Source organism: Ursus arctos, unplaced genomic scaffold, assembly GCF_023065955.2.
Source record: "Ursus arctos isolate Adak ecotype North America unplaced genomic scaffold, UrsArc2.0 scaffold_19, whole genome shotgun sequence".
Taxonomy (NCBI): domain Eukaryota; kingdom Metazoa; phylum Chordata; class Mammalia; order Carnivora; family Ursidae; genus Ursus; species Ursus arctos.
Genome location: NW_026622863.1, coordinates 52,126,839 through 52,142,402, shown reverse-complemented (window position 1 = coordinate 52,142,402; position 15,564 = coordinate 52,126,839). Strand labels below are relative to the sequence as shown.

General features: G+C 43.5%; 1 protein-coding gene across 1 annotated transcript; it reads left to right on the top strand.

Moving 5' to 3' along the window:
* The first annotated feature begins 7,122 nt into the window (after positions 1-7,122).
* LOC113247990 (zinc finger and SCAN domain-containing protein 4-like) lies at positions 7,123-13,571 on the top strand. Its single transcript, XM_048224123.2, has 3 exons — positions 7,123-7,571; positions 8,433-8,598; positions 8,688-13,571. Exons 1-3 carry the CDS (start codon positions 7,218-7,220, stop codon positions 9,428-9,430), a joined length of 1,263 nt encoding a protein of 420 aa, XP_048080080.2. The 5' UTR covers positions 7,123-7,217; the 3' UTR covers positions 9,431-13,571.
* The last annotated feature ends 1,993 nt before the right edge of the window (positions 13,572-15,564 follow it).

Here is a 15,564-nt window from a genome sequence, read left to right as displayed (position 1 = left end):
CTTCTTTCTTTACTGATGAGGGCGTAGGAGGCAAGCTGAGCAACCTCCTCACCCCACTCCTGGGCGGGACATGTGTGAGATTCCTCCGGGGAAACTCCCCACTGTCTTACTGCTTTGCCGGAGTGAAAAACAACCTCAGCTTGACAGTTTCCATCTCCGGGACCCTGAGGGTCTTCTTTAGCATATGAAAGTCCTTTTGGACACCTCCCTTTTTCCTTACCTCCCCCAACTCCCAACTATATAATCAGCCATTCCTCACCAACTCCAGTGTAGCTGCTCTTTCTGCCCACAGATCCTGTTCCCTGTGCTTTAATAAAACCACCTTTTTTGCACCAAAGACATCTCGAGAATTCTTCTTGGCCATCAGCCCCGGGCCTCGCCAACATTCCAAAACTACATCACTTATTACATCATTATTCAGTGCCGATTACAGTTGAGGTGTACGTAAAGTTTTGGCGACGTAAAGATTTTAAACATATGTCTTCCTATGCCAGTTGATATTTTTAGCTACTTTGTGCTTTCTTTTTTTAAACATAGTTCTTTTTAAAAGATTTTATTTATTTGAGAAAGAGACAGCCTGAGCGAACACGAGTGGGGGGAAGGGCAGAGGGAGAGAGGGAAGCGGACTCCTTGCTGAGCAGGGAGCCCAACGCGGGACTCCATCTCAGGACCCTGGGATCACGACCTGAGCCAAAGGAAGACGCTTAACAGCTGAGCCACCCAGGCGTCCCACTATTTTGTGGTTTCTATTTCTTCTTTGTTTCCTTTGATTTTTAGGTGTTCTCAATTTGATTATCTATCTTACTACTAATTTAAAAAAATATTTTCTTCCTCTCTTTTCTATTGTTTTTAGACGTACCTTTTCCACTAACATCCTCTGCATTTTTTTAAAACCTATCTTTTTTTTTTTTTTTTTTTTTTTAAGATTTTATTCATTTATTGGACAGAGAGAGACACAGCGAGAGAGGGAACACCAGCAGGGGGAGTGGGAGAGGGAGAAGCAGGCTTTGTGCTGAGCAGGGAGCCTGATGCGGGAACGCGATCCCAGGGCTCTGGGATCATGACCTGAGCCAAAGGCAGACGCTTAATGACTGAGCCACCCAGGCGCCCCTAAAACCTATCTTCTTGTTTCTGGTGGCTTTTTTTCTTTCCTTATCTCCTTAATTATTTTTCTACACTTAATTTCTTCATTATTCCTTTCCTCCCTTTGTTTCCTCCCTTTGTTGTTTAATATGGACTTTTTTTTTTTTTTGATTGTGTACTTCCTCCCTCTCTAGTTACTTACCTTGGATGAATGAAATCCTGTCTCCTGTGTGCTTAGAGGAAGGGATACAGTTCGGCCATGTGCTCTGTCAGATCTGGTGAATGTTTGGTGATGAGTGGATCAGGAAGGACAATCCAGCTCCCTCCACACTAGGTGGCCCTGCTGGTCAGTTTTTATCTTTACGTGGCCACAGAGAAGCCCCACTGGGCGGAGTTGTGTCTGTCTAACCCAAGTGGTAGTCCCCCAGGTCTGCAAGATGAGAGGAGATGGGGTGATAGCCCAGGGGCCACTGATGAGTTCGACTTGCTGACATCCTCAAAGTCTCCGGACATCACCATCTACTCCAGCAGTAAACGAGGTCGCCGCTGCCTGCCAGGGGATTTAAGTGAGCAATTAAAGGGATTTTCTCAGCTCCTCCCTTCCCTGCAGCCTTTAACTTGCATCTGGCCAAATCTAAGATGGGCCTTGATTTCCCCCAGGGTTTTCTCACCCCGCTTGGCTAGTTCCTAGAATCTGAGTTTCCTCTAATTTTTAATTTCTCTGTGGTGATTTTGGGACATAGCCAGTTGCCCGTCTGTCAGTTCCCTGAGACTGTCTAGGAATGGCTACTCCATAATTCCCTCTAGTCCAGTCTGATGGTCCCCTCCCTATTGCTGCCGCGCCATTTTGGGGAGGATTTCACCTTCTCTTGCTGGAATATGCATTTCAACTTGACACATACTGAAGAAGACGTACCAAGTGCCAGGTTCCACGTAAACTGCTGTAGGCAACGTACAGATGAAAATCCCTGCCCTCCGTTTGATTAAATTCCATGATGGAGGCAGGGGAGTGATAAAAACCAAGATAAATAGGTAGAATGTTGAGCGTGCCCAATGGTGATAAGGGATAAGGAGAAAAATCAGGCGATGAGTGATTGGGGAATTTCAGGGCGTAGCTTCAAATTTTAGAAAGCGTGTCTGGCAGAGCTCTCACGATGGAGATGTTTGAACAAAGACCTGGCAAGAATGCAGGAGAGCTGGGTGGGGAGGGTGTACTCCATAAAAGGAAGAGCTAATAAAGGTCCGAGATGGGAAAGAAGCTGCCGGATTCCAGATACCAGTGAGGCTCAAGCAGAGTAAAGGGGTGAGAGGAGGAGCCGAGGTGGACGGGACGTGGGGCCGGGTCAACAGGGTCTCCAGGCTACTGTTAGGAATCTGGCTTCTACTCTAAGTCAGAATGTGGTCAGAGGACACTGCCCATCTCCACTCTCTCTTCTGTCTGCAGCTAGTACAGAAGTGGTGAACGATCATTTAGATCATTAGAGCAAGCTGACAGTTTGTTAAATCTAATGACATCAAAGGTCTTCCATTTTGTGTCATGGCTTTCTTGTTAATTTTATATTTCTAGTTAGTCATTTTGTGAAAGTGTGTCTATTGATGTGGTTTTGGAATACAGGTGAGGTTCGGCAGGGTGAGGTCCAGAGCCGACCACCAAGAAAAAATTCTTGAGATGTCTTTGGTGCAAAATGGTGGTTTTATTAAAGCACAGGGACAGAAACCCTGGGCAGAAAGAGCTGCTGCACCAGGGTCTTGAGGAGTGGTGATTACATACTCAGGAGTTGGGGGAAGTAAGGAAGAAGGAGCTTTCAAAAGAACTTTCATATGCTAAAGAGGACCGACCTGCAAGATACCTACAAGATACCGGAGGCCTTGCCATTGTCAAGGTGAGGTGGTTTTCCCCTCTAGCAATTATTAACACTAAGATAGTTGGGAGAACCCTGGGAGAATGTCACATGTCCCACCCAGGAGTGGAGATGGGGGGAGGTTTCAGGGTACGAGCTTGTGCCTTGTGTTCAGCCAGACTTCTGTTCCCTCAGCTTCCATGACAGCTGGGAAGGAATGAGGAAGGTGGAGTTGGTTAGGTCCTTCACCAGAGGCAGCTGGGAAGCTCTGCCCTCAGTGACTGTAGGGTCCTCAGGGAGTTCCACAATGACAAGGGGAATGAGTCAGACTTGGCTAAAACATGGTCCCTCTAGCGGCTCTTTTTGAGAATAGGCTGAAGGCTGCCTGAAGGAGAGGCCCATCAGGAGTTGACCTCAATAATCCAAGCTTGAGAGAGTGGGGACTGGGCTGAAGGTCTTGGCTGTAGAGCGGTGAAAAAGGTTTGAGTCTAGACACAACTTGAAAGTAGAGGGAGGACGGACGATGATTATGTTGCCACACCAGTCCCTTGCAAACATAACCCCTTTGTTCCCCAAATTCTCCCTCATCTTCTATGGGATGGTTTCACTCCCCATGAGTCTGGAAACAGAAGTGCTGGATTTCATAGAATCTTTTCCTGTTGCCTTTCTTCCTGCTCAGTACAGGACAGTCCCCCACCAGCCAGATTTTCAAACCAGGAGCCTCACACCATTGTAACTTCACCTTCACACTGTCCTTACATTAAGTCTCTCAGATGTGATGTACTTTCTCAACATAAAGATAAGCACCGATTTCTCTCTTCCCATTGAAATGATCTTTGTTCCAATCCCTGTGGGCTCTTTGCTGAACTAGGAACCTCTCCTCCGGGGTCCTGGGATATCCTCTGATTCACCAGGCTGGGATTGACACAGGAGGAGAGAACATTAGCCTGGTTCTCCGCCACACTTGCAATCCACAAATCTCAGGAAATTAGGAAGTACTAGCAAGTTTGTGTGAGACTCGCTTACGACAAAACTTGGCCAGAATTTATGTGAGACTAACGCTAATCTTCGTATTCTCCTTCAGTGTGAGTGTTGTCACATTTCACTGCAGAAATATTAGTGCGTTTGATTGTGGCCGATTGCTCCAGCCCCAGCGATGTTATCTCATAATGTATCGGAAAGCTGGAGCTAAGCAAGATGGAGATTCCATCGGGGATTCCATCAACAGGAAGACTTTATCCAATCACGTCTGTTAAATGCATCATTGATTCCACACCCTATAAAACCCCACACCCTATAAGAGGGAGGAGCCTTAACGTGGCCGGAAAGAGCCTGTGCAGAGTGAGTCTTGCAGCAGCTCAGCTTATGGCCGAGGATTACCCAGTTTAAAGTTCAATCTTCCTGAGTAGGTGAGTTTCCAGAAGAAAGAGAGATTTCCAGTTTTGTGCATGTGTATGTGGGTGTAATCATGGGGGGAAAACTCCTAGGTACAAAAATATGGGGCTTATTCAGGTGTTAGGTGTGGCGTCTCTCCCAATTGGATGGGGGCCCCCACACGTACGGTGACAAGATCGGGTGGAAATCCGGTGGCCTGGAAGGTGAAAAGATTCACCTGAAGCAGAACAAAGGTGATAGAAGTTTATTGAATACAGTGCAAGGGACTGGAGGGCAGCTCAGCAGTGGAGAGACCGCTTGCAATGAGGCAATGGGTGGGGGCTGTTTTTTCAAGAAGGAAGGTGAGGCGTTATGGTGACTATGGAATTTTCCAGTTTTTTTGGTAACTGTACCTGGTTGTAAGTAGCTCATTGATGAGTTAGGGCCTCTGGATAATTTGAGGTGGGTCACCTAGGGCCTGTCCATATTCAGCCAGGGGATCGCTGTGGTCAATTTCTACATTTCATTGCTCAAGCCTGTTGCCCAAAAGCGGCCTCTGCTGTATTGGGGATGGTATATTTCGACAGATGCTCTGGCTCAATAAGGATTGATGTGGTGGACTTCGTAAAATCCTGGCCGGATTGAACGAGTTCTCCCCCTCGAAAGCATTTTATATGGCTCTGTTGTCCTGTTAATTTTGTTTCTAGTAAGACTTGTTTTTTTTAAAGATTTTATTTATTCATTTGATAGAGAGCATGCCACCACAAGCAAGGAGCGGGGAGCAGAGGGAGAGGGAGAAGCAAACTCCCCGCTGAGCAGGGAGCCTGAGGCGGGGCTGGATACCAAGACCCTGGGATGCTGACCTGAGCCGAAGGCAGACACTTAACCCACTGAGCCACCCAGGCATCCCTAAGAGATTTTATTTTTAAGTAATCTCTACATCCAACATGGGGCTTGACCTCATGACCCCAAGATCAAGAGTCGCATGCTCTTCAGACTGAGCCAGCCAGGAGCCCCTCTGATGAGAACTTTTAAGATTTGGTCTCTTGGCAACTTCCAAATATGCAATATAATATTATTAACTATGGTCACCATGCTGTGTATTACATCTCCACGAAAGTTCATGACTTTTGATCCCCTTCACCCATTTTGCCACCTTCACCCCCTGCTTCTGGCAGCCACCAATCTCATCTCTATTTACGTGTTTGGGTTTTTGTTTTAAGATTTCACATTTAAGTGAGATCATATGGTATTTATCTTTCTGTCTCTGTCTGATTTATTTCATTTACCCTAATTTTTTTAGGGACCACCATACCGTCTTCCATAGTGGCCACACCAATTTACATTCCCATCCACGGTGTACCTTTTCTCCTAATCTTACCAACTCGATCTTCCTCCTAATGTTACCAGCTCGATCTTCCAAGTGTTGTGCCTGTAGTTGCCCATACAGTGTGGTTTGCAAATAGAAATAAATATTAAGTGATGCAAACTCAACTTCATCTGTACTGGTGCCTGAATAGACATTTTTACAAAGAAGACTTACAGATGGCCAACAGACACTTGGAAAGGTGCTCAACATCACTCATGATCGGGGAAATACCAATCACAACTACAATGAGGTATCACCTGACACCTGTCAGACTGGCTAAAATTCACAACACAGGAAACAACAGGTGTTGACGGGGATGTGGAGAAAGGGGAACCCGCTCACACTGGTGGTGGGAATGCAAACTGGTGCAGCCACTCTGGAAAACAGTATGGAGGTGCCTCAAAAAATTAAAAATAGAGCTACCCTACGGCCCAGCAAATGCACTACTAGGTATTCACCCAAAATACTAAAAAATACTGATTCGAAGGGATACATGCACCCTGATGTTTATAGCAGTATTATAGCCAAGGTATGGGAAAAGCCCAAATGTCAAGGGCAAAACTATTAAGAATTTTTTCTATAGTCATTTTGTAAATGCCTTATCACACAATGGAAGCTCCTTTCTACTCCTAGTTTACTAAATATCTTTCTCGGGATTGAGTACTGACTTTTATTAAGCTTATTTAATGTATCTACTACTAAGATGATAGCATATTCTTGAAATTCAATAATGTGGTAAATTACATTGCTTTTTGAGATTTAACCCAAATTGTATGTAGAAGATAAAATCCACCTATTTGTGATCTGTTATTTTCCTTATATATGACTGAGTTTTGTTTTCAGATATTAAGGATTTTTGCATCTATGCTCATGAGAATTACTGCCTAGTAGTGTTTCTTTAATGTTACTAGTAAGGTTTATTATCAGTAAGGTTGATTAATTGGCCTCATTAACTAAAAGAGAAGTGTCTTTTTAATGTTCTTGTGTAAGACTAACATTATTTCTTTCTTAAATGTCTCATAAAATTCACCAATGGAGTAATAGGGGCCTGAAATTTATAGTTTCTTTTTGTTTTTTAAATTACTCCAGTGATATAATTAAATATGTATCTTTTGTACTTATAGCTTACAGGGTTTTTTTTTTAAGATTTTATTTATTTAGTTGAGAGAGAGAGAGATTGAGGGGGAAGCACAGAGGGTGAGTGAGAGGGAGAAGCAGACTCCCCGCTGAGCAGAGAGCCCCAACGTGGGACTCGATCCCAGGACCCTGAATCATGACCTGAGCCAAAGGCAGACGCTTAACCACCAGAGCCACCCAGGTGCCCGTAGCTTGTAGTTTTTAAGCACCCACCACTATCAACACTATGCAACATTTGACTGTTAACTGACTAGTAAAATAAGATCAGAAAACACATCCAGTATTATTTATAGATGTCCTGATTTTGTTTTGAAACAGATCTTCAGAAACACAGGACTTCACAAACTGAATTCAGGAGGTTGAGTCTCTGATTATTATTACTAAGAATAGATTCATTTCTGTGTGAACTATCCATGGATGACCCTGGGTCAAAAAATAAAGACTTTAAACCCAGCCAAGGACCTGCTCTCCAAAAGGCAGAGGAGATTTCTGAGTTCCAGGATGCTCAGCACAGCTTATTTCAAAATGGCAACAACTCACGTGCAAAGCAGGAACTGCAGAGACTCTGTAAATCATTTTACTCGTGGCTACAGCCAGAAAAACACAGCAAGGATGAAATTATTTTTCAAGTCGTCCTGGAACAGTTTATGATCAACAGGCACTGCAGTGGTCGGTCGACTTTGAAGAAGAAATGGGAATCCAGTGGCAGAAACCTGGAGAAATTCATGGAAGATCTGAGTGATAGTTCTCTGAAGCCACCTGATTTAGTGAGTAGAAGGTTCTTTTATCCCTGGAGAGAGGGGCCAAAAAGAGTAAGGAATAAGTAGTCAGTAGGAGATAGCTGGAAGTAGAGAACGAAGTTATTGTAGACATAGTTATTTGTGAGATCACACTCTTCCTCACCAAGGGGAATCTTTAGCTACCTAAGTGAGCAAAAATAAAAAGTGTTAACAGTCATTCTTTCAGTGGGACATAATATAGGAACCAACATATTAATTTATTTCATTGAGTTTCATTGGAGAGATGGTGGAAGAAGTCACTGAAAAGTTGTCGGTTGGGCAAAACCTCAAGGATGAAGAGAAGTGCCTGGATCTTCCCTCAGAAAACTTCAGTATTCATCTTTTTTTTTTTTTAAACAAGATTTTAGGGGCGCCTGGGTAGCGCAGTCCTTAAGCGTCGGCCTTCGGTTCAGGGCGTGATCCCAGCGTTCTGGGATCGAGCCCCACATCAGGCTCCTCTGCTGGGAGCCTGCTTCTTCCTCTCCTACTCCCCCTGCTTGTGTTCCCTCTGTCACTGGCTGTCTCTCTGTCAAATAAATAAATAAAATCTTTTAAAAAAAATAAAACTAAAAAAAAATAAAACAAGATTTTATGTATTTGAGGGGGAGAGACAGCCTGAGCAGGAGGGAGGGGGAGAGGGAGATGGAGAGGGAGAGAGAGAAGCAGACTCCCCTCCGAGCAAGGAGCCTGATGTGGGACTTGATGCCAGGACCCTGGGTTCATGACCTGAGCAAAAGGCAGAAGCTTAACTAGCTGAGCCACCCAGGCCCTGTTCATCTTTTTCCATTAGGAAAGACACATTAATGAAGAATATATTAACAGTGATCATTGTTTGTTTTTTTATAACAGGTCCATGTCCGCATGCAGGGACGGGAAGCCCTCTTTTCTGAGAATATGCCCTTAAAAGAAGTCATTGTCCATCTAACAAAACAGCTGTCAGTAGGATCCCCAACAGGAACAGATATGGAGATGCCCTCCTGGACTCCCCAAGATACTTCCCTGGAAACAGGACAAGGTGAGTGGGGTAAGCCGAGGTACCAGAGGGATGTTGTGTGTGGACTCCTCCTTGGGTACAACTTCACTGAGTCACTCCATCCCCCACAGGAGATAAAGAAAACGGTGACAACATTTATCACGTAAATGACAGTATTACTAGTCAAGGCAATGAAATACCTTCCCTGCTCATTATCCGGGAAGAGGACTGGCCCAGGCCAGAAGAGGACAGTGTTTCTTTGAAGAATCCGCTCAGCTCCAGAAAAGCAGGTCTAGGCATGTCCGGGTCCCAGGAAAGGTCCCTGAAAGGACCCTCGTATCAAGATGTCCTTGTGGAGGGGGGACCAGCGTTTCTCTCTCAGTCAATCCAGGTCACCCCTGAGCCTGTTCCTACCCACCAGAGAGCTGAGGGGAACTCCACACGTGGGGGACACCAAGAAAGATGCTGTGAAGCCCAAAACTCATACCAATGTGAAAAGTGTCCCAAGATCTTTAGGTATTTCTCTCAGCTAAAAGCCCATCAGAGAAGACACAATAACGAGAGGACATTTACTTGTGCTGAGTGTAACAGAGGCTTCTTCCAAGCATCAGACCTGCACGTGCATCAGAAGATTCATGCAGAAGAGAAGCCTTTCACGTGCAGCACGTGTGAAAAATCCTTCAGCCACAAAAGCAACCTTCTGGCACATGAGAGAATCCACACGGGAGAGAAGCCGTATGAATGTTCCCTCTGCCATAGAAGCTACCGGCAGTCATCTACCTACCACCGCCACCTGAGGACTCACCAGAAAAGTGCCTTCAGAGGTGTCTCTTCCACACCAGAAGCTTCCTCGGGTGCAGCCCCACTGGAATGATATGTGAATATGTCTGTAAGTATGTATATTTCTATAGTACTTCCCAATTTAGAACATATAATTTCCTGATTATATTTTCCATTTATTGTCTTCACTAAAATGTAAGTTTAAGGAGGAATTTCGTAGTTTGTTCCCTAGAGTATCTCGGGTGCCTAGAAAAGTGGCTGACAAATTTCAAATAAGCAATGAATATCTGTTGAACAGATGTGTAATGTTGGTGCTTATTACTTAAAATCCAGGAATGTTCAACCCCAGAACACAAATAGTAGCTCGTGGTGGTCAAGTGATGCTTTCCTTCCTGCTCCGCTGTCCTCTGTCCACAATTTTTTTTTTTTAAGATTTTATTTATTTATTTGACAGAGACAGCCAGCGAGAGAGGGAACACAAGCAGGGGGAGTGGCAGAGGAAGAAGCAGGCTCCCAGGGGAGGAGCCTGATGTAGGACTCGATCCCAGGACCCTGGGATCACGCCCTGAGCCGAAGGCAGACGCTTAACGACTGAGCCACGCAGGCGCCCCTCTGTCCACACTTTTAATCTCTCCTAGGCCACATGCATCTAAAAACGTGGAAAGTGAAAGCAGGAACCTGGAAAGGGAACTTGTGAATTTAAATGATATAATCAGGGGCACCTGGATGACTCAGTGGGTTAAGCATCTGCCTTCAGCTCAGGTCATGATATCGGGGTCCTGGGATCGGGCCCCACATCAGGCTCCCTGCTCAGCAGGGGGTCTGCTGCTCCCTCTGCTCCTCCCCCTGGTTGTGTTCTCTCTCTGTCAAATAAATGGATGAAATCTAAAAAAAAAAAAAAAAAAGTTGTGAGAACCAGAAAAACAGATCACAAGTAATAGGACCGTGTACTTGCTGAAGACACTGGATGTTTTTGGTCTCTGAAACATGTCCTCACGAAATCACCTTTCTGTTTCAGACTGCTTTCCATTCTCCAGGAGAACTTTTTTTAAGGACCACGGTTGTTGTCTATCACTGTGTTCTTTAATCACAACCAGGGTTCAAAGTTAAAGCAATAAAGTGTCCACATTCCGACAGTTGTCACTCAAGTCCATAGCGGGTGCCCATGATCTGAGAACTTATCAAATCTTGTATCATCCCTCATCCCACACATGGAGATAACAATAGTATGACTCCTGCTGATCCTAAAAGTACAGTCTGAAGCTAACTACAGAATTACCATCTAGTAACTAGAAGTAACTCGAAAATCAGATCCCTTCGTTGCCATGTTCTGCACTAACAACTGCAGCACTGATCACACCAACTGAAATTAAAGCCGAATCAGAGATGGGCGTGGGGTTTTCTGGCTGCAGGCTATCTTCAGAAGTCTAGCTCATGACTTAGAAAATGTCTCTCCTCTTTATGTGGAAGCTTCGGTCAATACGGGTCCCAACCCTGACAAGCAGAGTTCCTTTGCAGACGTTACACTTCATTTGTTATTCCAATACAGAGCCCTGTTCTTTGGGGCTCATGTGCTCAGACTGGTGTACAGAGAATCATCCAAAATGTCTTTTTGCAGGAGGCCGGACCTGTGGTGACAGTCACCACAATCAGAGGATGCGTGGTGGGGAATCAGCAGAACCCTAAGACATAATCTAAAATTATCTGATCTCACCTCAAATTATCCAGTCACCTGGTGCAGTAATGACAGTGCCTGCTTGGGCAGTTGAGTATAACTATGAAAAGCCTTCTGTCTCCTGTATCAATTAGCAGACATAATAGTGATTAATAACGTTCTCCCAAGAAGCAGGGGGAAAACATTAGTGAGAGAGACTTTCCTGTGATCTGTGGAGACTGACAGTCTCCCCGGAGGGGGGCAGTAAATAGTGAGATCTGGGTCAGAAGATAGTGCAACCCAAGGAGATAGTATAAGTGAACTGTGTGCTTCCATGATAAGGTTTCTTCCGAATGTATTATTAATATTAACGATTCTTCAGACCTCAGAGAAGCATCCTTATTCATGATGCAGGCAGAGAAATAACATCTTACAAAAGAACCAGAAAACAAGCTGTGGATAGATAGGAAGGAAAAGAAAGACTGGGAGAGTATAGATTTGATTTCAAGAAACGAAAGAGCCTAAAAGCATCCAAAGTTACTAGAGTGGCTACTTTTCAAAGACCTGGAAGTGACCATTGCATTTAGTGACCATAAACTTTTGCTGACCATGGGGACAGCAGTCCTGTAGGACGTGTAGGTGGAAGCCCGCGTGCAGTAGGGGGCAGCCTGCCATGAAACAGGGACAGAGTGCAGATATCTCCTTTTAGCTCTGAAAGGAACAGACATGGGGTGCCTGGGTGGCTCACTTGGTTAAGCGTCTGCCTTCAACTCAGGTCATGATCCCAGGGTCCTGGGATGGAGCCCTACATTGGGCTCCCAGGGAGCTTGCTTCTCCCCCTCCCTTTGCCTGCTGCTCCCCCTGCTTGTGCTCGCTCTCAAATAAATAAAATCTTTAAAAAAACATAAAAGGAAAAGACTTGAAAATCTCCTTTCCCTGAAATCCTACCATACAACTAATTGACGTGCAGAAGTGAAGACAGAAAAAAATGGTTAACTCTTCAACTCACCAGTCAACGTTATTTTGTCAATATAGGAGTCAGAAAATGTCGATCTTTCGGTTAAAACCTTGCAACGTTTCCCAGCTTTTCTGAGAAAAGGCAAAATCCTTGCATAGTCCTGGGAGCCTCACTGGACTCAGCCGCATATTGCCTCTCTAACCTTTTCTCTGACAAGCTCCTTCAACTCTTCTGGTTCCCTGTGCACTGGCTGCCGGCTTTGCTGAAACACAACTGCTGTCTGTTTCTTCTTCTTTGATCTCACCTCCCCAACTACCCACTGGAGCCTCCCCCCTCATCTCTTTTCAACTCTTGCTTCACAGAAAGGCCTCCCCTTACCACCCTACTTAGTATCTCATCCTAGCCCCACCGTGCCCTACTCTTTCCCTGTTTTGTTTTGTTTTTTCTTTTAGAGATTTTATTTATTTGACAGAAAGCACAAGAAGGGGGAGCAGCAGGCAGAGGGAGAATCATGCTCCCCGCTGAGCAGGGAGCCCTATGCGGGGCTTGATCCAATAACCCTGGGGTGGTGACCTGAGCAAAACGCAGACTCTTAACTGACTGAGCCACTCAGGTGCCCCGCCCCTAACTGGTTTGGTGCTGGTTTTCTTTTTCTTTTTTAAAGATTTTATTTATTTATTTGACAGAGAGAGAGAGACAGCCAGCGAGAGAGGGAACACAGGCAGGGGGAGTGGGAGAGGAAGAAGCAGGCTCTCAGCAAAGGAGCCTGATGTGGGGCTCGATCCCAGAACGCGGGGATCACGCCCTGAGCCGAAGGCAGACGCTTAACGACTGAGCCACCCAGGCGCCCCTGGTGCTGGTTTTCTGGCTTGCTTCCGTGATCCTTCTCATACATTGAGAATAATGGGTGATACGTTAGGTGCTTTATAGAGTTGACTGAAACAGTGCCTAAAGGTTTCTCCACTTGTCTCCAGGTTCATCTCTAACACTCGGGCAGTTCCTTCTCATTTCCCCCTCATTACTCTCGTCTTCAAGGTGGTTATTGCTCCTGGTTCTCAGAAATGAGAAGTAGTCCTAGTTGGGAGATGCAACCCTCAGGTTGGCCACAAACACAGGCCTGCCTTGTTCTCGGCTTCCTTCTCCCCCTGCGTAGACCTCGCTGCCCTCACCTTCCCTGCCGATTTCATCTGGCCCTTTCAGGCACTACATTTATGCCTTGCCCTAGCTGCTCCCGTCTTCAGTTCTCTCTGGATAAAGTAATTAGTACTTATTACAGCATACAGCAGTTTAAACCCTTCTCAAACGTTCTTCTGAGATCATCTCAAGTCTGTATACAGGCTTGGTCAGTAGAGTTACAGATGAGATGATAATTACTTCCCATCAAGGGGCTGACCTCATGGTGGCCCAAACCTTTATCCTGAGGATAAAATGCCCCCTTTTCATTTGTGCTCTGTGACCATGACAGCCACTGTCCCCCCAAAGAAATGTAATTTGGTATATAGACTTTCTCTCTAGGCAAGACACAGAATAGAATATTTACTAGAAAACCCAATACACCTGGCACTAATATAGCACTGTATGCTAATTATACTGGAATTAAAAAAGAAAAAGAAAAAAAGAAAACCTAATAAATACTGTGTGGAAATTTTATGATCTTGTTTCTCCTGAGGTTGCATTATGAGCCCTGATAAATACAGGTAGGAGGCATATTTTCCAGGGGTTCCTGAAATGTCCAGTCCTCATCTTCCTGTCCCAGGGGTGCCTGATATTTAACCTCTGTCTTCACTACTATGCTGCATCTGGAGTCTTCTTCCTAAGTAAATACACTGAACTCAAATCTTCATCCTCTAGACGTGTAAGAGCATGCTTAGCTCCTAACTTCTAAGTATAGACCTATTGTCTGATGACAGGTGAGTGATTCACTGCGCGCGTGTGTGTGTGTGTGTGTGTGTGTGTGTGTGTGTTGTAAATGGGGGAGTAAGTCCCCCTGCTTGTGCACTCTCTCTGACAAATAAATAAATAAAATCTTTTTTAAAAAAAAGACATAAGATGGGGCTTTATTTGTACACGAATCTCTGTGTTTCTTAAAGAACATGTGGGACCAGTATTCACAACGTTTGTACTACATTATTTACCCAAACATTGTTCTTCTCACTCCTGCTCAATTAAAATATGTAATTATTAAAATTCATTTTTATGATTTATTATAAATTAATCTTTATTATAATTATGATTCAAGGGCAATCCTCCTATCTCTTTCTCTTATTTGGACTTGTTAATCAACTTCTAATATGTATTTTATTTAACTTCACCTGTGGGTTCCTAAATTTTTCAATTGGTGTTGTAAACCTTCTACCTTTTTCCCAAGAAATATTTTAACAAACTTATATGCATAAAACAAATGTTCTTTTCTTCTTCACTCTCCCGCTTCCCTAAGCTCATAGTCACTGGGTTTATGATTTATCAGTTATTGCGTATCTTTCCAGAAATGTTTTGATTCATTAGCATTTACTTTTAACTAATCTGTACTTCACAAAGATTCCAATGTTTCCCAAACTTTAATGTCAGTTACATAATTTATTTTAATTTGATAACTTATTGCCTATTAATGTAAACAACTGAAATACTATTGCAAAAATGAAGACAGCTCTTGTTTGATGAATCCTAATTTAATTCTCTGGAAAACATCTAAAATTTAGAAGGTTACAAAGAATTGCTATTTAATTAAATGTGGATAATGGAACTGAACATTTCTACCTAATAATAATATTTTATAAATATAGAAAGATCCTATTCTTATACCATTATAAAAATTTTCAAACTGAGAAACCATAATTAATTCATTTTATATTTATATTTATCTAGGTGAGGTTATAGGAGATTATAATATGATTATGTAAAGTGAAGATGTGAACGTAAATTAAATATTTGGCAAATGAGTGTATTTTTACATATAAATGTTATATCCTTTTATATTTACTATGCATTTGGATGATTTCTAAGAAAAAACATTTTAAAAATTTTTAAGAAATGCTTATTTATATAACTTTCAATGTTAGAAAATACATGATCATTTATCTCATTGATTAGAGTGGGCATCTAGAATATGATTGACTGCCTCTCCTTTCCATTGTTCTTATGTAAAATATTTTCTATTATTTTGTGCTTCATCTTTATATTTAATTTTGTCATGCCTTTCATCTTTTTTTAAAAGATTTTATTTATTTATCTGAGAGAGAGAGAGCACAAGCAGGGGGAACGGTAGGCAGAGGGAGAGGGAGAAGCAGGCTCCCTGCTAAGCAAGGAGCCTGATGCAGGGCTCGATCCCAGGACCCTGAGAGTATAACCTGAGGCAAAGGCAGACGCTCAACAGACTGAGCCACCCAGGCGCCCCTCATGCCTTTCATCTTATATAAATTGTACATTCTCACATGTTCCAAAAGTTTAAATTGTTGTAGGATTCTATTTTATGGATTGCTTACTAAGTATTTATCAGAAGGCATTATTTTTAAAATATATGTACACACTCCTATATAGTTTGCCTGTTAGATCTAGATTTTTGTATTTATACATGTTTTTATTTTTAAGAAATTTAACTTTATTGGGGCGCCTGGGT